Raw genomic sequence first — 26686 nt, forward strand, 5'->3', positions numbered from 1 at the left:
TCACCTGAGCGAGTCGGTCTACAAGTCCGAGACCACTATGATGACACGCCAAATGCATTTGATGGATCATTTTTGTCTTCTTCTAATGCCTCTTAATGGGAAGCAGATTACGTTACTGAGTTTGGTTAATCCAAAAGTTACATTACTGACTACAAATTTGGACCAGTAACTAGTAACTGTAACAGATTACAATGAGAAAGTAACTTACCCAACCCTGAAGGCTAGCACTAATGTATAATTGTACAAAGTTTTATACCACAAGACAAAAAGTTAAATATGACTCATTCAGTTGGGAAAACGAGTTGCTAGTCTACTTAGGAACCTACGTGCCATGAGAGGACCACAAGTATTTGGTTAGTCGGTTAGTCCTAAAGATTTATTAAAACAACATTGCAATTTCATGAATAGAACATTTATTTATAAGTAGACCTATTATTTTTAAACGGGATCACCAGCAAAAACAACCACAGCAATAAAAAACAACACTAAACAATAATAATCATGTAATAATGCCAAACATATCCATCGTGATTGTTAGTCTAAAACCTTAAAAAGTTTGGTCCTCCATTGCACCGCTTCACAGAAACATCTGTCAGGTCAGTTGTCACCAAGGTGGTTTTTTTCACCCAGCAACATGTGCTTCCTGTAGAACTTAAGTCAGAAAAACTCCCCTAGGCTGGAGGGCCTGTCAGTCACCATAACAACCCAGCTGATTGAGTCTCTAGGTGCAGAGAGACACAGTGTTTAGAAGACTCTTGATACTGTTAGCGCTGGGCAGAGAATAAATAGAGATGCCGGTGGCAACAGGTGTAGGGCTGCTCCTGCAGTTACCTGCGAGGGGGCTGACACCTTGGACACAAACAAGATAGATGACACATTAAAATGTTGGCCATTATTACTATACATGGAAGTAGAAGGGGTAATGTGGGGTCGATGGACAGATTTTTTTCTTCATTTTCCAGACACCATTACTCACTTGTCACAATCTTTCACTCTCTGTCTCTCCTTTCTTTTTCTTCCTCTTCCTCTTTGTCCCCTCCTGCAGAAAGACATCGGCAATATTGTCACGGTTCATGAATCCACTGCCTCACTCTCTCTTTTCTCTCTCTCTCTCTCTCTCTCTCTCTCGCTCTCTCTCTCTCTCTCTCTCCTGTGTTTGTGTGGGCGTGGTTCCCAATCTTGGCCTGATTGTCTGCGCCAGCTGGAATTAATTATCTTCCCCTTTATATGTTCTGTAACCTGTGTTTCTTGTTGTCAGATCGTTGTTTCTTCCCTGAGGTTGTGTCGTGTGTCAGTGCTCATTCTCTCTCAGCCCTTGTGGGGATTATCTGCTGTGCTCCTTCCTACCCAGCCGGACTCACTCCCTTGGATTTCTCAGCACTCTATCATCAGAGGATGTGCCCTAGGCCCTGGGTTGGATTCTGTCTGAGTATATTCTGTCTGTCCTGTGGATACTGTAAACTATTTTCATTAAACCATCGTTGCTTGCATCTTGCATCCGCCTCTGTAATGTGACAAATATGAGCTCAACTAAATCACATCAAATCAAATTTTATTGGTCACATACACATGGTTAGCAGGTGTTATTGCGAGTGTAGCGAAATGCTTGTATCAACTGTTACAGAGACAGCAAGATTTCTGTCCCACTCTCAAACTATACAATGGACATTTTGACAATTGCTATGCTCACCTTTCACTTTTCACCACAGCCTTCCTGATTCTGAGAATGAAATATGAACAATACAGATTAATTATATAAAACTCAGTCATATCATTTCACATAAGATCATATTACAATGTAACTGATTTACATGACCAAAATTATTATTACCAAAGCAGGTAGTCTTTTTGTCTCTTACCTACATTGACATGTCTGGTGCTCCACAAAAGACATCTCAACGTATTCTTGACCCTGTTCCCCTGGCTTGATTTTCAACAGCTAAGAAGTAAGACAATTTGTTGAACATGTTGCGGGCGGAAAAGTAAAAAACAAAACAAATTGTTTTGTCCTGGCATGCAAATAGAATAGACTGATGATCTCACAACATGGCAGCCATCCTCAGAAGGGACGAGCCCTATTACCTGCATGGTGACATTAGAGGTCTGAGTAGGGTGGCACTCCAGATTCTCATCGCCACAGCAACCAGCGCAGCGCACTAGGGGCACACAGGAGGGACTATAGATGTGCTCCACCTCCCCGGGGTACTCCTGGACCACCTCCACCAGCTTCTCTATGGTCCGGCAGAAACTACGACCCCACACCTCCTGGAACGTTAACACTGGGGGAGAGGAGAGAGAGAGGACAGAGGAGAGATGGTGAGACAGCTGTCCATCACAGGTCATATGAATAGAGGTGATGAGCTCACAAAGCCATTGTACAGAGTCCTGGATGCCCCAACCACATCCACGCCTGTCTCCTGGCAGCTCCCCAGCCGGATGGATCTGGACCAGAGAAGAGATGGCTGGTGCTGAACCTGCACGTAGAGGGGATTACCAGTTTCAACAATCTTCAGGCGGGACAGGCGCACACTTGCACAATTACAGTGTGCCTCATTAGCCCGGTCTGGCTGAGTTATGTGTGTGTGTTTTCAGCTTCCTTTATATTTCCCTGTCTGCTTTCCTTTTTTTTTTGCCGTGATGTACTCTACTCACTGTCTATGTTATTGCAACCACTAGGGCAAAAACAGAGCCATCTGCAGATCGTTTAAAATAGATTCAGGACACTCATCAAATATTGCTGCTGAAACATTTTTTTTTAAATGTCATGTGCCTGGTGTGTATCCTGTTATCATTTTTAAGAAAAATTGTTTGTGTAATACAAGTTTTCCTATGGGAGCATATGTGTGAAAGTGTCCCCATAGCATCGTCAGGAAAGAAAAACAGGGCCCAACTCTGCCAGAACAAACAGAGAGGAAAGAGAAAACAAACAGTGGAAAAATGTCTATGAACAGAACCTGCCTGGAGAAGAGCTGAGCTGCCCCCCAGGCACCTCTGGGATTTGGCTGACCCTGGGGTCACCGCATGGAGCCCGGCACCACAACAGCTGTTTATAAAAGCAGACAGGCCAGGGAGGGGTGAAGGAGATGTGGTGCGGAGGTGGGGAGAGAGACGGGGCTATGGGGCTATGGCCCATCATTGGTCTAACCATAACTTCCCCACACTTCTCTGTCAGTATCTTGTCTTTCTTTTTTCCTGTGGTTTTTCTCTATCCTCCTAACAGACTATAAGTGCAGCGATTTACAGTATAGTGGGGAGAGAGGGAGTGAGGAAGCGTGTGAAAGGGGTGTCCCCAGTACCTCATTCATCAGCCCCTGCATTACCCCTTCTGACAGCTGGGGGAACACAGTGACCTTGGGTAATCCCTAGCTGCTTGTCCTCACTTACCCCCTCAACCCTGAACTCTCAACCCTCAGAGCTGATTAAGTGACCTGACTTCCTCCACCGCAATCAAGGTGCATTCCTTAACGCCATTTAACAATACCTATATTTACACTGCTAATAGGTGAATCGATTCTGATTCAGGGGTTTGAGAGAAAACAAGCTACAGAGAGTGCTGTAGTACTTTGTGTCTTTCAGCATTGACATCTCTCACTGTACTAAATGGCTATGCAGCAAGGGAAGATGATAAGGGGAAGGCACCCCATGGTTTAGGGCAGAAGGATGTGGGCTGTAAAAATAGTGAGTGTCAGCTTCTCTTTCATCTGTCTGTCAGCTAGACAAGCTGCATGGATGAGTGTCCTTGATTACCTAAGCTCTCTTTTGCCATACAGAACAACACGGAGCAGTGGTATGGGGATCCCAGAACTAATAACCACAGCTTGTAGGAATACAATGTCTGTAAACCAAAAATGGATATTCGGGAACACCTGTAGGCAACTCTGTAATTCAGAAGACTCTCACACATCAATCATGAAATATATGTTGCTTTGAAATATATGATCACCATTATCTAATTTGTGTAGTACAAATGCATAGAAAATTCTTACCTCCAGTTGTGCTGTTTGAGCTGGATGAGGCCGTAATCTGTAAAACAAAACAGACAACGACTTAAGGGTTTTAAAAAAGCACCTGGACACTACAATTTATTTGACAAATAAAACCTTCCAGCAATCACAGACAATATATAGGGACTTGGAAGATCTACTGTGCTGCCAGAAGCTACACATAAACATTATGCTTGTCTTTGATAGTTACAGTTCTGGAAAGAGTTTCATACAGTAACACCCCAATGTATTGGCCTGACTTTCCTGTAATACAGCTATGTCCTCTAGTGGTTAAGATTGGAAATACAAGGAGACGGGGACTGCTTGCAGATGGAGCAGCTTTTTCATGATACCTTCAATGGGAAACTCTGTTTGGCAAGCACCAGATCCAGTCTCTTATACAGCACATCCAACTGTTCAAGTTAAAAACTTGTTTCCTGTGGTGTAAGATTCAGCTCTCTATTTATTTTCCCATTGGTGGCTTCCTCCTCTGTCTTCATTTTTCCCATCATCCAATGATAAACAGTATGCATTTCTCATAGGGCTGCAATAACACAAAACCTCTGGGTGACTCCATCTTATGGGCTCAGGAAGAGAAATCTCCATTTGGTCAAATATCCTCCAGCAGGACCACTGGACAGACAGGCGACCAACAACCTGCTTCCTCAATTTGTCATCTACACCAGTGTTGAGTTTCACAGGCTGGTTGTCTGTGATGAGTAACTGATGACAATTATTTTTGATACACTGTCTGAGTATCCACCCAACTACTGTGTGTGTTACAATGCTGGTCCAACAGTTACCATAGCCTGCAATGGAAAAAAATGGCACACAAGCAAAAAGACACACAGTCAGATGGAATAATGCCATTAGGTCTGTTTTTGACACAAACTGATCATCACAGAAATGCCTTCCTTCCTGTTGTGGACCAGAATAAGTCAGATAGTGAGGATAGTAGCTGTCAGGGATTGCTGCCGTCAGCCAAATATGTCCAAACAATGTGAAGGAAGAGGAATGCCCGTCCAGCCTTCATAATGATAATCCATCTGTTATTGTGACAGCAGATGTCTGACATGCGCACTTCCTCCTAAGTGCCTCTTAGTTTCCTGTGGCAGCCAGGCCTGAGCTGTAGGTGAAGAGGTGGAGGGTTCAGGATCTCTGTTCAACATCAGGAGACATTAGAGATATTACAAAGTCACAAACAGGGAGCACAGAAACCACAGAAACCCTTAAACCTGGTAGTTCTCCCAGTATCTCCTGATATTCTGCACACAACCACTGGGGAACACCTGGTTGTTACTGATCCTTGGGGTAACCACTTTCCCCCAACATAGGCTCGTGGGTAGCCACCCTGTGGTCCTGTGGCTAGGCCCGTGGATATCCCCCCTGTGGGCCCGTGGGTAGGCTCCTGTTGAACCCGTGTGTAGAATCGTGGCTAGTCCCCCTGTGGGTCCATGGGTAGACCCCCTGTAGGCCTGTGGGTCTGCAAGTGGGTGGCTTTTGTGTGTTGTCTGTGAAACTGCTGCACTACTCTCCTCTATGAAGGGTTACATCTAACATCAGTTAAACACAGAGTTCACCAGCATTATTGTTAAGTAATTTCCCACTCAGTCGGGCATTGATTAATGTCTTTATGCCTTGTCCACCAAATGCCGAGGTCATTCTATAAATCCTTTCCCAGAGTTAATTGGCACATGATTTGGGCCTTTATTTTGCTTGGGTTTTCATGTGGTTTGGGAGGGGTTCCACTCCACCACTTCACAAGGGCTCTTTGGCTCAGGACTGGTTTGCCTTTTGGTGTGTGGTGGGGCTGGGAGGATTTGCTGTGGATTATCCGAGCCTGGGGTAAGCCTTGAGTCTGGACACAATAAGGCAGCCTCTTGGCAGGGGCAGACTTAGAGATTTGGAGGCCACAGGCACAGGGGCCTCAAGAGGGGTCTCCAAATAAAAATGTATTACCTTTTAATGTGCCATGAACACAACCAGTCATCATATTTTCATCTAATTGTCAAGCAAATCACTTCAAAAAGTAGGCTACCTTGGCACGTTCATCTAAAATAATTCCAGCATCCGAACAGTGACCTGTGTACCCGCCAACTTTCCTTCAATTTGTAAGTGGCTGAAACTATCTCACCGGAGAAAGCATCCTAGCGAGCGAAACATCGGCCCTCTTGTCTTACCATACTGTATGAAGGCCATGTATCTGATGCTATCTGGCCAAAAAGAGTATGACACGCCATCGTTTTGACCAGACAGCATCAGCTACATGGGCTAAACATACGTGTCCTCTGCCTCTATGAAGATGGCAGTATTATCAGCAGCACCTGTCTTTTTACTACAGAAATGCGTATTGTATCCCCCTAGAGTTTAAGGACCCGGGGCTGGGTTTCTAGTAAGCTAACATATGGAATTGTTTTAAGATGGTCATACCAAGGATCATTTAACTATTTGATTTAAAATTGTATGACCCCTGTAGGTATAAAGAAAATACATTTTTTGGGGGGGTGGATGAAACATTCAATTTGGCCTTAGAATTGCATTGAATAACAGATTCATACATGGAGTCAAAAATGTAATCAAAATGAAATTTGTTTTGAAGTGTTCTATATCTGAGAGATATAGTATAAGAAAGCTTAGGAAAAAATTAAAAAGTGGAAATACCTGTAAAACTTTTACATGGAAACGCCCTATTCACTTCCCAAAAAGAATTTGGCACGGTACCGGATTACCTTCAGACGAGTCCCGTGACACGAGCGTCATAGAGCACCATCGTGTTTATGAGAGTCTCATCTTTCCATAAAGGGGTCATCATATTAGTGTGTAGCACAAACCGTTGGGACGCTATGTATGCCCAGCTCATGAGGCCCCATTCTTTTACTTTTAGATGTGTGTATTTTTGTGAATTGTGAGATACTACTGCACTGTTGGAGCTAGGAACACAAGCATTTCACTACACCCGCAATAACATCTGTTAAATATGTCTATGTGACCAATAAAATTTGATTATGTGAGGCCTGATGCAATTGCATCTTCTGCCTTATGGTAAGTCCACCAGTGCCACTCGGCACCATCTGTGGCTGTGAACAGGAGAGCAAGCTGCCCACAAATGTTTGGCAGATTAGCAGGGCTGCATGAGGATCCTCACGTAGCAACTCCTTACTTTGTGTGTGTGTGTGTGTGTGTGTCTGAGGATGTGAGAAGAGTTTGGGAGATGATTCAGGTCAAAAGAATACTGGCCCTTGTCTGATTGAAAAATTACTTAGTATAAACTGGGAAACTGTTCTTAGTCTTGTCTCACTCTGGGATTACCACAGCTTCTAAATATCTACTGTGTGTCTCATTCCCACAGCTTGTTTGAGGCATATAAATTGACCCTCCTGGCGTAGTGTTACGCGGAGTGAAACAGGGGAACCCAAGAGCAGACTCAGACGAGGAGACGGGGATGAAGTAACCAAGGTATTTATTGGAACACAGGGGGAAGATGGAGTGCAGGTCAGGGGAAGCTCGGGCGGGTTGCTGGAAACAAGGTGCTGAGGCTGAGGCTGGAGCGAGAGAGGTTGAGACAGGGTAAGCAGATCCGGGGGGGAATCCAAGGGAGTAGTAGAGTGGGGAATCCAGGACAGAGTAGCACGATGATGAGACGTGGGACAGGAGACAATCGGCTCGTAACACAGACTGACTGAGCAAAAATTACGATCTGGCGGCGTGGAAGTGGCAGGACTGAGTATGTGTAGAGGTCTTGATTATGGAACAGGTTGCAGCTGGTGGGGATCTGCTCTGACTCTAGCACACCTGTCTCCACCCACACAATCACACACACACAGAGAGAGAGAGAGGTGAGAGGTGAGAGGTGAGAGGTGAGAGTACAGGAGGATTGGCGGCAGATCAAGGAGTCACAGGATGAGCAGTAGAGTGCGTTGCAGGAGCAGTTGTGACATGTAGAACAAGACCATGGCCTACATTTTTATGTGCAATAGTAATCGGTATTGAACAGCTGACCTGTGTCCCATATTGCTATCAGAAGAGAATTCTATATCAATTCCATGGGGATTTTAGAAGCAGTAGGCCTAACACAGCACTCATGTGCTGCACTTCCACCTAAGACTTACCCAGCACCAGTGGGTCGCCAGTAGCTGTAATGTTAGCTGTAGTGTTTTTATGTTTTCATCAGGAGTGTGACACTAAAGACTTGGGGCGAGCCAAATTAACAATCTCTGCATCATCAAAACAGTTATTTTGTGAGAAGGTGTTAAAGTTCCCAATTAGCCATTGTTATGTAAAGTCTTTTGCGTAAAACACTGGGGTAAATCTCAGATGGAAACTTGCCGATGGAGTCGATCAATGGGATGGATGCTGGAGGGAGTCTGTCTGTCTGTCAATGGGCTGGTGTTGGGCCAGAGGGCTCCCAGAGAAAGGCCATTCTCACTGTCTGATTACATACTGAAGGTGTAGCAGGGTTCAAGCTCCTCCAGCCCATCTCAGCCCTTCTATGCCTTGCCCTGTATTTGCTGGAGAGGTTTGCATGGTAATCTCTTCACATCCGTTTATCAAGTGCTGAGTGCTACTGTACTCTATACTAAACTGTTCCCTCTGACTGGTGCACTTCACTGTAAGCGTTATCTGTAACTGCTAATGTAATGTGCCTGGAAACTTAGGTTTCTCTTAGGTATTGTTAAGAACAGGCCTGATACCCAACTTTAGAGTACACACAAATACTTTGAAATGATTCACTCTCTCTCCTGCATCTGATTCACCATCCCTCCTGCGTTATGGAACAATTCTAGCTGCTGTGTGTTCCCTCCCTCCCTGGGTCAGACATGAGGGCCTGCCTGGGCTGCACGCTCCGTGCCCTGTGCTGGTGCTGCATGCTCTATACACTACATAACTCTTCTCTGTCCTGATTCCCACACAGCTGAGATGTGTCATCGTTAACCTCCTCTCTCTTCAAGCCGTCTGTGGGAGGCAGGGAGGAAGTTTAAGGAGCAAAAATAGGACTTTTTGGATGTGAGTCTCAGATGAGATGCGGAGATGCCCTGTTAGTTTATTGCAATGACTGTACTGATAATTGCAACCACATGAATCACAACAATTTGGTACATAATGACTGAACTACAGACAAACACTACGTATTTTGATTCCTTACACTGAGAGGTCCAGGTGTTAATGGGAGACTTTGGCAATAACTATGACATTTGAAAAATTAAAAGATGAAAAGTCCCATGAAATGGGATAATATTGTTCAGGAACAGCCCTGTGTATAACCTCTTATGAGCCTGCAAGAAGTTTTGCCAAATCAAATCACATTCCTGTTCATAACACACATCAAAGACTTAATAGCATAGCAGCAGGTCCAAATAGACAAGACCTCTTCCTCCCCTGAGAGTGGTTGTAATGGTGGAGGTTACACTGAACTTGATTACATTGTCTGTCTGTCTCATCTCCTGTTGGACTGTCAAACTGCTACATTACAGTGTGAGCTGGCCAGACATCACAGGACAGAGGAGCCAGATTTAGAGACTAGAAAGAGATAGTATAGTAACAGGCCTGCTTGGGACAATAAGGCCATCTTCCCCCATGTCAGTCTTGATAGGGGAGTGAAAGCAAAAATGGCAGTTGATATTCAACAGACACACACCAGCCCCAAAATATCACAGTGATAGTGTGTCTCATTACAGTGTAGAAAAGACACAGGACAGAAGGGATCATATTCCTTCTATGTCTTTCACCTAAACTTTTTCAAGGAAAGGGACAGGGAAGGGGGAAAAGCCAGGCACAATTGAAGTTGCTCTGAATCTGTGTCAATGCCATTGTGGGTTGACAGGCCTGGGATGTGTTTCAGGTCAGTGAGTGTAGGGGTTAGGGGGGCTAGGGAAAATCCAGCCCACATCCCACCCCCACCTCAGGACCCAGTCCAGTGGAGCACAGAAACTACCCTCGTGGGGTGCCCTGGCCCAAAACACAGGGGCCACTGGAACTGTGTCATGTTGTAGGTCTCCTGCTGAATGGTGAGCCTGCCTCTAAACTTGAGACCACACTAGCAAAGCAAGAGACAGACAAACCAAAAAATTGACTTTTGAGTAATAATTCCCTTATTAACCGGGCATTTTTTCCTTATGAGCATTTCGTCTTAAACATTGGATTCCACAAATCCATGACTATAAAATGAACTACGAGGCTCATCAATGAGTCGGTGTAAGGCCGTATCCATCGCCACTGGCTGAAAGGGAGAGTAGCACTCTGTTTTGTATACATTAGGTGAACATAGCCCCAATGACAGCAGCCCCCCTATGGGTCTGACACTGTCCAGCTGGAGCTCTAGGATGGTCAGATCATAACCATGATCAGAGAGCATTCCCCTAACCCCACTAGACCAACACCGACTGAACACACATGGAAATATCTCAGCAGTATATGCAGCATATTCAGGATACATTTTAGGATACAGGTGAAATTTAAACATTGTAAGATCATTAAAAAAAACTGGAGAGACAAAAATCAACTCATTAAAGAGTAGTGCTTCTTGGGAAAAGATAAGTGTATTAATGGAGGAGGGGGAGAGCAGCTGGTTTATGGTGTGTTTTAGGAACATAAGCATCAAGTTACAGATGTAGGATCTTCATTTGATCACTCTTTTGTTGATGAGATTTCTGGAAATGCAAACTTGTAGTGTGTTCAAGATTTAAAATGTCTTCTAAAGTTTGTAATTTCCTCTTTCCAGACTTGAACGTAAAATGTATCAACCCGTACAAAAATGATGCATATCCACATAATTTCCTGTTGCTGCTGGATTATTTTTCTGCTGTCGGCAAACTGGCTCTAATTAAGATCCAACATCTGTAGGGAGAAACCTAAAACCCTACTGTATGGTTTACTAATGGGTTTGTGATGTATTAATTTGATGAAGGGTGGGATTACTGTCTGGAAAAACACTGCTCTGAAAACCAAAAGCTTTAAAATGGAATCTACCGGTAGTACAGTACTTTACTGGGTGCAACCTGCAAGACAATTAGCTCTATAGGTACAGGGTAGGATCTTAATTTGATCACCCTGTTGCAGGAGGGAGGTTTTGAGAAGTATTTGAGGTTTAAAGAGGCTTCCGAAGTTTGTAATTTCCACTTTGAAATTTCAGACTTGATCTTTCCTTGAAAAATGTATCAACCTCTAGAAGATTGTCCATTAATTATATAATAATAATATAATTCACATTTCCTGTTGCTGCAGGATTGTTTTTCTTGCTGTAGCAAACTGGCTAACATTAAGATCCTACATCTGTAAATGCCTATTTAAATGTGTTAAATGCTGTAAAGGCCTATTTAAACGTATTAAATGATGTTTTAGAGCTCATTTGCCCCATACATTCCATATTTACGCTAGAACACACACACACACACACACACACACACACACACACACACACACACACACACACACACACACACACACACACACACACACACACACACACACACACACACACACACACACACACACACACACACACATCTTCAGATAAGGCTGACCAGCGGTAATTGTGGTCCTTATTACAGTAAATGGTGTACACCCTGTGTAAACCATTGTAAATTACAGCCAGATGGGAGATTAAAGTCTGGTGAGTGGACTGCTGCCCTGAGCGCCACTGCTCCCCAGTCCCCCCCAGTCCCCCCCAGTCCCCCCCCCCCACCCCCCCACCCCCTCCGTAGGAGGAAGGAGAAATCCATATTTCCTGATTGTGATTGCACTTCTCCCCTGGGACGGGTATTTATAACTAAAGAGGCGTAAAGGGGAGCTCTTTGTCACTATAACAACGTAGCAACTACAACAGCCATGACAGCCAGCAGCTCCCTGCCATTGTATGTCCAAACAGTCTGGCATGCTCATTCACTTAGTCTGCGTCACATGAGCTCACATGAGGAGGGAGTTAGAGAAAGGTGGAATTGATCTGCCTGTGTGTGTATGTGCATGCCTGTGTGCATGATTTTGAGTTTGTGATCCTAGAGAGAGAGTGTGACCAGTTGTATGCCGTGTAGTCTGAAGTCTCAGGTGTTAACTTTGTGGCCTACCTGTGTCAGCTACCACAGAGCCAGTGTATAAATAGCTGCATCTCTTCAGTATCGGCCGGGGTAATTGGCTGTATGTGACACAGATGGTCAGACTCAAGTATTGTTTTGCTCCGAGTGTTGATGTAAAGGAAACACCTGTACAGAATAATCTACTCACTCACTCACTCACTCACTCACTCACTCACTCACTCACTCACTCACTCACTCACTCACTCACTCACTCACTCACACTAATACACTAACACACACACACTAACAGCACCGGGCACTGGAGGCCATTCTTTCCTCTGTGCTCCAGCTCAGGGACGCTCGGGAAATGAATCAACTGTGAAATGTTATGATAAAGACCTTCCCCCAAATCAGAGGATTGCACTCTCTCACAGAGTCAAATGAGGTAAACAAGGAGGGAAATGATCATCTAACACAAACCCTCTTCTTGGAATGGAGACAGTGGAACTGTCTTGCACCCGTTCCTTCATCATAGAGGCTTTTAATGCACAGATAATCCACTATAAAGGAGAACATTATGAAAAAGCCCCCACTGTCATGAAATTCTTATTTCCTCATCCACATCCAACCATCCTCAAAGAGAATCTGTTATAAGGAAAGCAACATCATTGAGACCATTCCCATGGTTTTGTTAGCAGGTGTTGAAAACTGTCTTACTGTCAGGGCAGTAGGCCGATTGGAGTGCAGTCATTGGCCCTTAGTGTGAATGCAGCTAGTGCAGACAGGATGTCAGTGCTGGTACACACACAGCGCTGCTGTTGTTATTTTACACTCACCACCGTCAGTACCCTCCATCTCTGTGCACAGGGCAGTAAGTGCTAATAATGCATACAACAGGAAATACAGAGCAGAAAATATATGTAATGTGAGCAACACAACTGGTGGATGGCAAACATGGGGAATGTGTACCTTATGAAAGAGGGGGTTGATGACTGGATGATCATCAGACAGGGAGACAGCCAGGCCACCACTGTTCAAAAGAGGGGGTTGATGACTGGATGATCATCAGACAGGGAGACAGCCAGGCCACCACTGTTCAAAAGAGGGGGTTGATGACTGGATGATCATCAGACAGGGAGACAGCCAGGCCACCACTGTTCAAAAGAGGGGGTTGATGACTGGATGATCATCAGACAGGGAGACAGCCAGGCCACCACTGTTCAAAAGAGGGGGTTGATGACTGGATGATCATCAGACAGGGAGACAGCCAGGCCACCACTGTTCAAAAGAGGGGGTTGATGACTGGATGATCATCAGACAGGGAGACAGCCAGGCCACCACTGTTCAAAAGAGGGGGTTGATGACTGGATGATCATCAGACAGGGAGACAGCCAGGCCACCACTGTTCAAAAGAGGGGGTTGATGACTGGATGATCATCAGACAGGGAGACAGCCAGGCCACCACTGTTCAAAAGAGGGGGTTGATGACTGGATGATCATAAGACAGGGAGACAGCCAGGCCACCACTGTTCAAATGAGGGGGTTGATGACTGGATGATCATCAGACAGGGAGACAGCCAGGCCACCATTGTTCAAAAGAGGGGGTTGATGACTGGATGATCATCAGACAGGGAGACAGCCAGGCCACCACTGTTCAAAAGAGGGGGTTGATGACTGGATGATCATCAGACAGGGAGACAGCCAGGCCACCACTGTTCAAAAGAGGGGGTTGATGACTGGATGATCATCAGACAGGGAGACAGCCAGGCCACCACTGTTCAAAAGGGAAACCCACCCTGACTGTATGGAGATAACCCAGCAACAACTCTGACTGGCTCTAATAAATGGATCGCTGACAAAAGTACACACTTAAACATATGCACACACAGAGAAGCACAGACAGTCAGACACACATTCACTCACACCAGCACTTGTGACAGGTTTGCTTCCGTCCCTCTCCTTGCCCCAACCTGGGTTTGAACCAGACACCCTCTGAACACATCAACAATGGTCATCCACAAAGCATCATTAATGATCACTCCACAAAAGCAGAGCAAGGAAAAAATGACTACAAGGTCTCAGATCGAGTGACGTCACCGATTGAACGCTACTAGCAAGTACTGCTAACTAGCTAGCCATTTCATACCGGTTACACAGTCAAGCACGGCACAAGTTCCTTTTTAGGTGCGCCTTTGTTCATATGAAAGGAGCAGGATGAGTAATCGGCCCAGGTTTGTAAACACTTCTCTTCATGGCCCAGTCAGCCTGAACTCTCATATTGGACAGGAGTCACAGTGAGAGTCATAAAAAAACATTTGTCAACAGTGGCAGCCACGACACTGACGAGAAACCATCATCATCAATTAAGAGTGTATATTTCAGAGAGGAGAAACACTCCAGCCTGAAAGAGCCAGAGCAGGAGAGGGACATTTATAAAGGGTCCCCCCAACCACATGGCCAATGTTTGCTTTTCCATTTTGGTTGGCCTGCCTGAATAATGGTTTACTGTGGGCCCAGCAGGGTAGATACCTACATCCCAGACCTCCTCTTCACATAAGCAGAATGACTCTGTCCACTCAGTATATCCTAGCTAACCTGATTGAGGATGACCTCAAACAGCACACTGTGTCCAAAGCATAAGCACTTTGTTTAAGTTTCGGTACCTTGTTTAAGCCTGCTCAAATAGGCCATTACCCAGAGTCCATCCAGACATGGTACTCAAGTGACACGTCACATTCAGTAAGATTGAATGTTTCTGGTTAGATGAAGACGTGCAAAAAGACACATTATGATCTGATTGTTATCCTCGGAGCTAACGCAGGGAGTTCCCAAGGAATGCTGCATATGATGAATTCATCATGAAGTGTGTGGGATGGGGAAGAAGGAGAAAATCCTGATAATCCTCCTTTGGCTACTGTGTGAGACGTCTGGAAATAATTCATTGCTGCATTTCAAAGCAGCATATCACGACTCCTAAAAGGGTAAGTAAAATGCCTTATCTTGGAATAACTGCAGGAAAATGGTTTTACACTCATCTGACAATTTTGCGGTAATCTGGAAACATAAACTGGACCAACACTACAGCACTGTGGATAAACACTCAGGATTTCCCCGGCAGCCCCTATAACACCATTGACTGTATTCAGCATTAGCAGGGCAGAAGTTTAACAGAAGCATTCCAGCCAGGCCCTCTCCCAGAAAAGCCCTGTTTTAATGTAGTACAGTATAGCAAGGTGACATTGAGAAGTGAGATACAGTATACACTGAACAAAAATGTAAACGCAACACGCAACATAATGAATCATACTGAAACATGAGGTGATGGTGGCAGATGAATGGCACGACAATGGGCCTCAGGACCTCGTCACGCTATCTCTTTGCATTCAAATTGCCATAGATAAAATCCAATTGTGTTCGTTGTCTAGAGCTTATGCCTGCCCAAAACATAACCCCACCGCCACCATGGGCACTCCGTTCACTACGTTGACATCAGCCAACTGCTCCCCCATACGACACCATACACGTGGTCTGCGGTTGTGAGGCCAGTTGGACGTACTGCCAAATTCTCTAAAACGCCGTTTGAGGCGGCTTATGGTAGAGAAATTAACATTAAATTCTCTGGCAACAGCTCTGGTAGACATTTCTGCAGTCAGCATGCCAATTCCACGCTCCCTCAAAACTTTAGATATCTGTGGCATTGTGCTGTGTGACAAAACTGCACCTTTTAGAGTGGCCTTTAATTGTCCCCAGCATAAGGTACACCAGTGTAATGATCATGCTGTTTAATCAGCTTCTTGATATGCCACATCTGACAGGTGGATGGATTATCTTGGCAAAGTATAAATGCTCACTAACAGGGATGTAAACTAATTTGTTCGCAGAATTTGAGAGAAATAATATTTTTGTGCGTATGGAACATTTCTGGGAACTTTTATTTCAGCTCATGAAACATGGGACCAACACCTTACATGTTGCATTTATATATTTTTTCAGTGTTTATTCTAAAGGCTTCCTTTACTGTATGTTGTATCTCATGGTTGTGTAGTTTACATTCCCCATCTGTTTCAAAACTGCGGACACCAGCTTAACCTGATACGTGTTAAGAGAGCTGGATTTTCTCACCCCTCATGTTTTGACTAAGCAGGCCATGAGCTGACCATGTGGATTAGTATTTATGATGTGGCGGTCCCTGCCTTTGCCCCTGTCCCTGCCTCTCCGCAAGCCCCTGCCTCTCCGCTGCCTCTTCTCTGCCCCTGCCTCTCCTCTGCCCCTGCCTCTGCTTCTCCGGTGCACCTGCCTCTGCCTCTCTTCTGCCCTGCCTCTGCCTCTGCCTCTCCTCTGCCTGTGCCCATGCCTCTCCTCTGCCTCTCCTCTGCCCCTGTCTCTCGCTTGCCTCTGCTTCTCCTCTGCCTGTGCCCCTGCCTCTCCTCTGCCTCTCCTCTGCCCCTGTCTCTCGCTTGCCTCTGCCTCTCCTCTGCCCCTGCCTCTCTTCTGGCCTCCTAGACTCCCACTCTCCTACTGAATCCTGTTCCTGTAGTAGCCAGACTGCCAGTCTCTCCCTCTGAGTTCTGACCCAGGGCTCTGTTCTGCATGGAAAACCCAGAGGGACGTGCAGCTCTGGTCGCCCCATGCTTCAAGCACAGTTGAGTCTCAGTGCAATGAAACTCAAGTCTCCTCATTCACACAACGCCTGCTGGCACAGGGCAGCCACTGCAGTGCCATTCAGACCAATAGGCAGAGTCAGTCTATGAACAGTGAATGGGTTGTGAATGGGCCCTGGGAGGCGACCTGCTCTGCATTAAACATGAGAGGCCAGGGACTTAGCTGCAGTGTAGACAGAGCCAGCAATTGCTCACCTTAAGAGGAAGAGAGAGACTGAATGGGTTCTCTGATGCAGGAACACATATGCCAATGTCCGGTGGCACGTCCACTTACAAGTGTTATTGCAGCATGGCACAAGACTTTGAATGGGGCCTCACTATCAGTTCCGGGTAAATGTATCGCCATACATTTTGAGACTAAGGCTAAAGTCTGGCAATGCCAAGGCAGAAAACACAGACCAGCTTTGTGATAATAAGTATACTGTATAGTCACAGAGGACACACACGAATACACGCACACACGATCATTATTGTGCATTCTCCGGTTATCAAGCTGAGAGGAAAGATGGAGAGACAATTACAGCTTGCAGCAGGTGAGGTGAAAAGTGCAGAGAGGTGAATTTCTTGTTACTGCACTTTCTTGCCATTTTGACCAGAGTGACATTGCCAAGTCTCTAAACATCTAACAGAAATACCAGGCTCTGATACTCATACTTGCCCTGCCTTCCTGGAGGTGGACATTTGAAGACAATGGTTTTATTTTCTAACTCTGAAATTGGCAGATGAAATGAATTCGGCTGAGGGACGGAGAGAGTGGTCAGAGGCAGGCAGAGTTTCATCTGAACAGTTCATAAAGAAACCAATGAACATACTGAAGATATCCATTACTGCATATCATTCATAACGTTTTCAATTAGCCTGGAAACCCTGTGAAAACCTCTAATGTCTGAGTCAGAGAGGGATGCAGTTTGTCACGTTCCACCTCATGACTCAACTGTTTCAGCATGGCACGCGTTCAAAAAGGGATCATAGTATCAAGACACAATGAGCCATCACACATAGTGGTCTGAAAGGCTTCTGCTGAGCCTGTTAGAAAGAAGTGTTCGTGAAGTCCATAGATAGGCTAATCTGATATGTCAATACCAGTGTAATAAAAACATATATAGATATTATTAATATTAGCCTGTTAATAATATGAATAACTATAATCATAATTGTCATTATAATCATACAAATAATAATTTATTAGGCCTATCCTCAAATATATGGGTCAATCATATGCCGTATTGGTATCTCGCAATAAACTGGATAGCCTGGGCTATGAATCGTATCTTGAATAAAAATGAAAATGATTATAACATTTGTATTGAGTTCTGTGTAGCATATTGAAGCATAGCATACCTGAGCAGGTGAAAGCTGAAGTTGGAGCGTCACCGCAATCTGGATGACAAACGAGGCAAAGGGTTTCATTTCGTGTTTCTTGTCAGAAAGCCAGATGATGAAGTTTTACAATGCAAGCGAAATCCACCAAAGTGCAGATAAGCCGCGTAGATATTCTGGCAATAACCCTCCAGTCCAGAGAAGAAATTGCAGAAGAGACGCTTCTCGCTCGTTCCTTCTTCAATAATCGTGAGGCAATGAGCGCGTCGTCATGCGGGATAAGTGTTAAGTGGATAAGTGGATAAGAGTTTGATCAGGCTACAGAAAAATGCTCTCAGAAAGTAAATTGATATGCATTTGTGTAATTTAATATGCAAAATAACAAAAAAAAAATGTACACAAAAAATACAGTAATATTGTTGCCTTTTTAAAGTAGCTTACAAAAACAAAATATATGTTAAGCAGAACGTGTCTACCAAATCAGCATGTCCAAAAATCTATAAATATCTTTCCAAAAGTTGCAATTATATATACATTCAAAAAGTGCACAAGGAGCCAGCTGTCACACTTTGTAACCTGGTCAATTTGAATGGTCTTCTTGCTCTGTTCATTTCCTCGGTAAAGTGACATACTTGCTATTAATTGCCTCTCACTGCCTCTCAACATGTTGCCCATTTAAATTCCCTCCCCTCCAGTTTCCCTCCATCTCCCTCTAGCCTTGATACACTCCTCCTTCTCTCCTCCTTGGAAATACTTAATAGAACTCCTGGAGGTACAGTATGTGCTGTTTTCTTATAGGGTAGAGTTTTCCATTCATAGCCCCAACTTCTTGATAATTGTATGAAACCTTTGACATTTGTTGGACAGTTCAGGCTCTTCTCAACCATATGTCACTGTTTAGGGGGAGACTAAAATGGTCCCTAATTGTCAGGCTGTTAGGATGTAGACATTACAAATGTGCCAACATACAGAATGAGTGTCACTGATGACATTTTCATTAGAAAGGACACTATGTTCTTTGTCACTGTCAAACTATATATCCTCTCCGATCTCCCCACCCCAACCCACTCCATAGTCTGATTTCATGAAGACTGATTAGTCCCACAATGCAACAAAAAAAGAAATAGTGCACCACCAAGGCAGCTTGGTGAGAGTATGTTATTGTTTATGTTGCACAGTTGATCCATTTTCAGCCTCTTGGGTATGAGAATCCTGGTACTTCTGTGAGATACAGAAGATTCTTGTCTCCAACCATGACATCCTCTGTCTGAGAAAGTGTCACTACTCAGGATGTACAGAGTCATTGGAGCAAAGCAAACATTTATATTCCCTTTTAACAGGAACATTTAATACTCTTCTCCATGGGTTCAGGATCCAGGATGCATGGAGATTTTCTCTTTAAGAGAGATGGGCTTTTATATTTAGTTGGGTCTGGGAGAGGTAGATTCCTTGACTGTTGACACAAAGAGTTAATCTTCTGTATGGGACTCCTGTGTTTGTAGTAGCACAGGAATGCAAAGATTCTTCACTTGTCTTCCACACATTCCTCCAGCAGCGCTGAATGATTCCACCGCTGTCCGCTATTGTACAGACCACACTTAGGATGATGGTGTTTGTAAACATTTTAGACACTCTGAGGAGACCCAGAAATCCCACCCTACCGCCACCTACACACCCACCCCAGCTCAACGGACCATGGGTCAGTGCAAATGGACATGGATGATAAAGAACTCCTCCTCAAAGAATGCCATAGAATTACAACACATATGTATATAATCATGTCTATACTTTCCACCCTAAGGACCACCACGAGCCACTCCTGTTTGGGCTGTCAGATTCTTTCTTCATAGCAATATTCATCTTTTTATCTAGTCATCCAAATATCCTCACTTTTTTACCCAAACAGCACACTGGACAGGATATATCCCCAGTGTCCTATATCACACGTACACTTCAGCCAAAACACGATTATGGAACAGTTTAACTCAAAGATCCTTTGTGCTTCTCTATTATTCATGCATTCAAAATCTGAAGCATGAATGTCATATTGGTGACAAATTTGATAAAGTGTATTCCAGACAACGTGTGGAGGGATGGGATCAAATATCTAACTCATCAACGTCCTAAAGTCATCCAATGCAATCACACTGACACAATTCAGCATCATCAGCCATGACTGTGGACTTTGTGTGTTTTCACATTTTTGCATAAACGGAAAAAAAAACAAGTAAAAACTTGTGAAAATGGAGGGCTAAAACCAACAGTGGTCATCCCCTACTACAACAACAGTGGCCATGGGCTGTGTTTGTTCAGAGGACAGACGCAGACACTTAGTACACAGCTATGCCTCTGCTGCCTCACCATCTGCCCAGTGATTTAGGTCTGTTTTTAAAGGTGCACTGTCTGATAAGAGCTAATTAGCTCCCTCAATCTGTTTGCAGTATAAATATATGCTAACAGGACAAGCAAACCTGGCGAGATTGACTGGGCTCTAAAGGCAGAGGAATCTTTACACTGTCTGTCACCCCCTGAAACTACCCTGGGTCCTGCAGTGATTTTGCTCAAACCATAGTGCTGGAGGTTCAATGTTATCCTTGTGCTCTCTAGTCCCATGTCAAACATTCTAACGCTTGTCCATGTGTTTAGACAAGAGGAAGTCTAATTCCTGCTCTGATCACATGTTTCGTTTAAGTAAGATGGAACTGTTTTTTTCTTCTCAAAAACAATTCAAAGAATGAATAGAATTCAAGGATTATCTGTTAGGACAAAACATATATTAAGCCAAGTTTACATTTCAAGTAATTAAACATTCAAATGTTAGATTTCGGTGATAAACCTGTAAAACTGCCACAATGGACCTAAAACATCTTACTGAATCTATAACCATCCAAACCATTTTGTAATTATTTTGCTCATTACCTAATATGTGCCAGTACTGGTAAATGCCCTTGGCTTAATGTTACATTATTCCTTCATTAAGAACACTGTCACAATGACCTTTTCCATCACATGACATTTAAGCGGAGTAGTGAGTTGAAAATGAGCTGGTTCCTCCATACTGTGTGGATGAGTGATAGATAATCTAGGAGACCATTAAGAGCAGAAAGCCAAGTCCATGTTTATTTTGTGAAGGAATTTGGGATAGTGATACAAAACAATCCTAACCAAAACGCCAAAACAATGGCCGTTGTGAGGAGTGCTCCAGTAGAAAGTACTGTGGAAGGTCGTCAGGTCAACGTGTAGTAAATGAGTCCCCAGCACACTCCACAGTGGCTATTGATGTTCTGAGGACCAAATGGGTGGCTCGCAGGAACTGGGGTGCCAAAGTAAGCACATTTCCCTCTCGCTGGTGACCCCTCATTTTCCCAGATTGCAGAGAAAAAGGTAAACAGATGAACAACATTAATGATGTCCATTCATCATTGTGGGCAGATCTGGTTTCCTCCACGGTGGGCCCTTTAGGGGGGAGGTAGTCAAAGAAACCCCTACTGCCATTTCAGGGGATTGATTAAGAGTACAGAGAGCTCCTCCGCTCCTGAGATATGGGATCAATTATTGATAAGTCATTACAGTAACTTCTATGGTAGATTGTGGCCTTTTGTTGATGATATGGCCCATCAACAACAAAAGGCTGAGGAATCCCATATTATAGTATGGTGCACTGAAGTTCTGGGTAAATGTGTTCCTCAGTACAAATGATGAATTATAAAGATGAGCACAATCAGGGGAATGATTACACAAGACTGTGATGATTCAGAGTTGTATCATATTTGTATGGCCTGAGTTACCTGAACTTGTAAACACTTGACCACCTGGCCAGCACCTCAACAGGATGTGACATCATGCCAGACGTCATCTTCCTGTCATTAATTGGCCCAGACACTCTTGACATATTTTGTCCCCCACACACTGTTGGTAAACCATGATAAATAGTGGCAGGAGGGAAATGCTCCAGTCCTGAGTAAAAAGCTGCTTATTGTTGCTTAATGTGATTACCATTATATCACAATTAGCTCTTTAATTTGAACCACGTCAAATCCTCTTTACACTTCCACACATTGTCACACTTTTGTCTCAGCAGAGACCGACATTGTTACGTCTTCAAGGTTGTCAGGTGTCATCCTGTTTTCATGTGTGGTCTGTTCTGTCTGAGCATTGTTGCCTTCATAAGGAAGTCCGGCACAACACTTGTACAGTCAGTAGGAAGTTATTTTAGTCATAAGGTGTTATACAGTGTTATTGTTATATCCGAATTGAAAAATAAAAACCGGGGTCAACTTTAACATGAGAATTGTTAGTTCTGACTTGGACAACACTGATCCAATCATCCACAGTCCACACAAGCCAAGAGGGGAAAATGTTCAGTATTCTGGAAATGTCCATAGAAGTATTGTCTCTGTTGATTGTTCATCTGAGAAGTTATTCTAGTGACCTGCAACAGAGTGCAATGTATTTGCTGAACTACCACTACTGGTGGGGGACGCTGGCGACAATCATATAGTCCAATATGTGCTGCCTAGCTATGAGCATTTCCTCAGATAGCCCTCTCCTCTCCAGCAGGCCCTTCTCTCCTCACGAGGCGGTTCTCTCAAGCTAAGCTTGACGAGGACCTGCAGCGTAGCAGAGGCACTTTCATTGGGACTCCCAAGTGTTTTTCTAAGATATAGTTTCATGGCCTGCACCAGCCAGCCATGGGGAAGGAAGCAGCATGCGGTTGGACAGCCAGAGTAGAAAAAACAGCATTAAGAGTGAGTTATCATGGAATGTGTTGTTGCGAGTGGTAAAAGCCGTTAGGTTTGTAAATGAGGAGCCAGTGGTGAATAGTTGTGGAAGCAATCCTAGTCTCCCACAGTCAAAAAGCAGGTTATAACTCATCACGGCCATGATGATACGCTAAACTCCATTAAGAGATAACACATGTCCAGAACAGACTGGGCAGGGGCTGCTGCTGAGTAAATGAGATGTTCTTAACATCATTCATCTGTTTAACATCCTTATCAAACCATGTAATTATCAGGAATCAAGGTAAGACCCAGATGCAGATACGTCGAATTAACAATGGTTTAATAATCCAACAGGGGCAGGCAATAGACAGGTCAAGGCAGGCAGGGGTCAGTAAACCAGAGTTGGGGCAACGGTACCAGATGGCAGGCAGGCTCAGGGTAGGAAGAGGTCAATAATCCAGAGGTGGGGCAAAGGTACAGGTCGGTAGGCGGGGTCAGGGTCAGGGGCAGGCAGAGTAGTCAGGCAGGCAGGCTCAGAGTCAGGACAGGCAAGGGTCAAAACCAGGAGTGTGAGGAAAAAGAGAGACTGGGAAAAGCAGGAGCTGAGAACAAAACGCTGGTTGACTCGACAAACAAGACGAACTGGCAACGGACAAACAGAGAACACAGGTATAAATACACAGGGGATAATGGGGAAGATGGGCGACACCTGGAGGGGGGTGGAGACAATCACAAGGACAGGTGAAAAAGATCAGGGCGTGCAGTAATAAAACACCAGGTGCAAAATATATAGACATTGTACAGTTGAAGTCAGAAGTTTACATACACCTTAGCCAAGTACAGAAATGTTGTGAAATAGCAGTTACAAATAGAAACTGGGTGGACATCAGAAATAGAGGAATGACTAAAAACAAACAAAATAAACTATTGTAAAATAGATTGTGTCTGTAAAATGTGTATAATGTGTATGTACTGAAGGTAGAAGCCTAAGTGTTATTGTTTATCAGTTTATTCCAATTGGGGGAAGGGTGGTAGGGTTTGCAGGAAAAGTAAAGGTATATTCTAAAAAAAAAAGTGTGTACAGTTGAAGTCAGAAGTTTACATACACCTTAGATAAATACATTTAAACTAGGTTTTTCACAATTCCTGACATTTAATCCTAGTAAAATTCCCTGCCTGTCAGTTAGGATCACCACTTCATTTTAAGAATGTGAAATGTCAGAATAATAGTAGAGAGAATGATTTATTGCAGCTTTTATTTATTTCATCACATTCCCAGTGGGTCAGAAGTTTACATACACTCAATTAGTATTTGGTAGGATTGCCTTTAAATTGTTTAACTTGGGTCAAACGTTTCGGGTAGCCTTCCACAACCTTCCCACAATAAGTTGGGTGAATTTTGGCCCATTCCTCCTGACAGAGCTGGTGTAACTGAGTCAGGTTTGTAGGCCTCCTTGCTTGCACACGCTTTTTCAGTTCTGCCCACAAATGTTCTATAGGATTGAGGTCAGGGCTTTGTGATGGCCACTCCAATATCTTGACTTTGTTGTCCTTAAGCCATTTTGCCACAACTTTTGAAGTATGCTTGGGGTCATTGTCCATTTGGAAGACCCATTTGCGACCAAGCTTTAACTTCCTGACTGGTGTCTTGGGATTGTTGTTGAGTGGCCGTTCAGGTTATGTCAATATAGGACTCGTTTTACTTTGGACATAGATACTTTTGTACATGTTTCCTCCAACATCTTCACAAGGTCATTTGAGGTCATTTTCGCACCAAAGTACGTTCATCTCTTGGAGACAGAACTCGTCTCCTTCCTGAGCGGTATGGCGGCTGCGTGGTCCTATGGTGTTTATACTTGCGTACTATTGTTTGTACAGAAGAACGTGCTACCTTCAGGCATTTGGAAATTGCTCCCAAGGATGAACCAGACTTGTGGAGGTCTACATTTTTTTTCTGAGGTCTTGGCTGATTTCTTTTGATTTTCCCATGATATCAAGCAAAGAGGCACTGGGTTTGAAGGTAGGCCTTGAAATACATCCACAGGTACACCTCCAATTGACTAAAATCAGAAGCTTCTAAAGCCATGACATCATCTTCTGGAATTTTCCAAGCTGTTTAAAGGCACAGTTAACTTAGTGTATGTAAACTTCTGACCCACTGGAATTGTGATGCAGTGAATTATAAGTGAAATAATCTGTCTGTAAACAATTGTTGGAAAAATTACTTGTGTCATGCACAATGTAGATGTCCTAACCGACTTGCCAAAACTATAGTTTGTTAGCAAGATATTTGTGGAGTGGTTGAAAAACAAGTTTTAATGACTCCAACCTAAGTGTATGTAAACTTCTGACTCAACTGTATATACAGTGTTGTTTGTACAACAGCAGGTGTACTGAGGAATATAGAATATGCGCTCTATAACTTAAATGGACGTTTGTTTTTTCGGCAGTAGATTTTGAATGTGTTGACATATAATAAAAAGATACGAGAGTGATCTTTTTGGTACGGGTGATTATATTTGGATTGATTGTCTATGAGATTAGATTTATTTCTAAATGTGAGAGACACTTAAGAAAACATGGAATCAAGGAGCAGTTAGATTTAGTAGACCGCAGCCCCACTAGACCACTGATGTTTATTTTTCCTGGGCAGCAATTGGGTTTACCTCAAATGAGTTTATCCTCCCCCTGGGGTTAAATTTAAACCTGCTCAGGAAGGAGACGTGTTCTGTCTCCTAGAGATGAATGTACTTTGGTGCGAAAAGTGCAAATCAATCCCAGAACAACAGCAAAGGACCTTGTGAAGATGCTGGAGGAAATAGGAACAAAAGTATCTATGTCCACAGTAAAACGAGTCCTATATCGACATAACCTGAAAGGCCACTCAGCAAGGAAGAAGCCACTGCTCCAAAACCGGCATAAAAAAGCCAGACTACGGTTTGCAACTGCACATGGGGTCAAAGATCATACTTTTTGGAGAAATGTCCTCTGGTCTGATGAAACAAAAATAGAACTGTTTGGCCATAATGACCATCGTTATGTTTGGAGGAAAAAGGGGGACGCTTGCAAGCCGAAGAACACCATCCTAACTGTGAAGCACGGGGGGGACAGCATCATGTTGTGGCGGTGCTTTGCTGCAGGAGGGACTGGTGCACTTCACAAAATAGATGGCATCATGAGGTAGGAAATGATGTGAATATATTGAAGCAACATCTCAAGACATCAGTCAGGAAGTTAAAGCTTGGTCGCAAATGGGTCTTCCAAATGGACAATGACCCCAAGCATACTTCCAAAGTTGTGGCAAAATGGCTAAAGAACAACAAAGTCAAGGTATTGGAGTGGCCATCACCAGGCCCTGACCTCAGTCCTATAGACAATATGTGGGCAGAACTGAAAAGGCGTGTGCAAGCAAGGAGGCCTATAAACCTGATTCAGTTACACCAGCTCTGTCAGGAGGCATGGGCCAAAATTCATCCAACTTATTGTGGGAAGCTTGTGGAAGGCTACCCGAATTGTTTGACCCAAGTTAAACGATTTAAAGGCAATGCATCCAAATACTAATTGATTGTATGTAATGTTCTGACCCACTGGGAATGTGTTGAAAGAAATAAAAGCTGAAATAAATCATTCTCTCTACAATTATTCTGACATTTCACATTCTTAAAATGAAATGGTGTTCCTAACTGACCTAAGACATGGCATTTTTACTAGGATTAAATGTCAGGAATTGTGAAAAATGTTGTTTAAATGTATTTATCTAAGGTGCATGTAAACTTCCGACTTCAACTGTACACACTTTTTTTTTATTTTTTATATACCTTTACTTTTCCTGCAAACCCTACCACCCTTCCCTAAATTGAAGTAAACTGATAAACAATAACACTTAGGCTTCTACCTTCAGTACATACACATTATACACATTTTACAGACACAATCTATTTTACAATAGTTATATTTTGTTTGTTTTTAGTCCTTCCTCTATTTCTGAT

General features: G+C 43.7%; 1 protein-coding gene across 1 annotated transcript; it reads right to left on the reverse strand.

Moving 5' to 3' along the window:
• Window positions 1-396: 396 nt before the first annotated feature.
• Window positions 397-18253, reverse strand: LOC129811690 (placenta growth factor-like). Its single transcript, XM_055863207.1, has 7 exons — window positions 17995-18253; window positions 3987-4023; window positions 2083-2279; window positions 1860-1939; window positions 1691-1720; window positions 977-1039; window positions 397-849 (listed from the first exon to the last, which is right to left on the reverse strand). Exons 1-7 carry the CDS (start codon window positions 18061-18063, stop codon window positions 828-830), a joined length of 498 nt encoding a protein of 165 aa, XP_055719182.1. The 5' UTR covers window positions 18064-18253; the 3' UTR covers window positions 397-827.
• Between the last annotated feature and the right edge of the window lie 8433 nt (window positions 18254-26686).

This window comes from Salvelinus fontinalis, chromosome 15 (genome assembly GCF_029448725.1).
Source record: "Salvelinus fontinalis isolate EN_2023a chromosome 15, ASM2944872v1, whole genome shotgun sequence".
Lineage (NCBI taxonomy): Eukaryota > Metazoa > Chordata > Actinopteri > Salmoniformes > Salmonidae > Salvelinus > Salvelinus fontinalis.

Bases quoted from the DNA above. Each gene is read 5' to 3' on its own strand.
- LOC129811690 (XM_055863207.1), bottom strand. From the start codon at position 18,063: ATGAAACCCTTTGCCTCGTTTGTCATCCAGATTGCGGTGACGCTCCAA. The intron at 4,024-17,994 runs GTATGCTATGCT...TTTGTTTTACAG, and splicing joins TTCAGCTTTCACCTGCTCAG to ATTACGGCCTCATCCAGCTC. The intron at 1,940-2,082 runs GTAATAGGGCTC...CTTACTTCTTAG, and splicing joins CCTCTAATGTCACCATGCAG to CTGTTGAAAATCAAGCCAGG.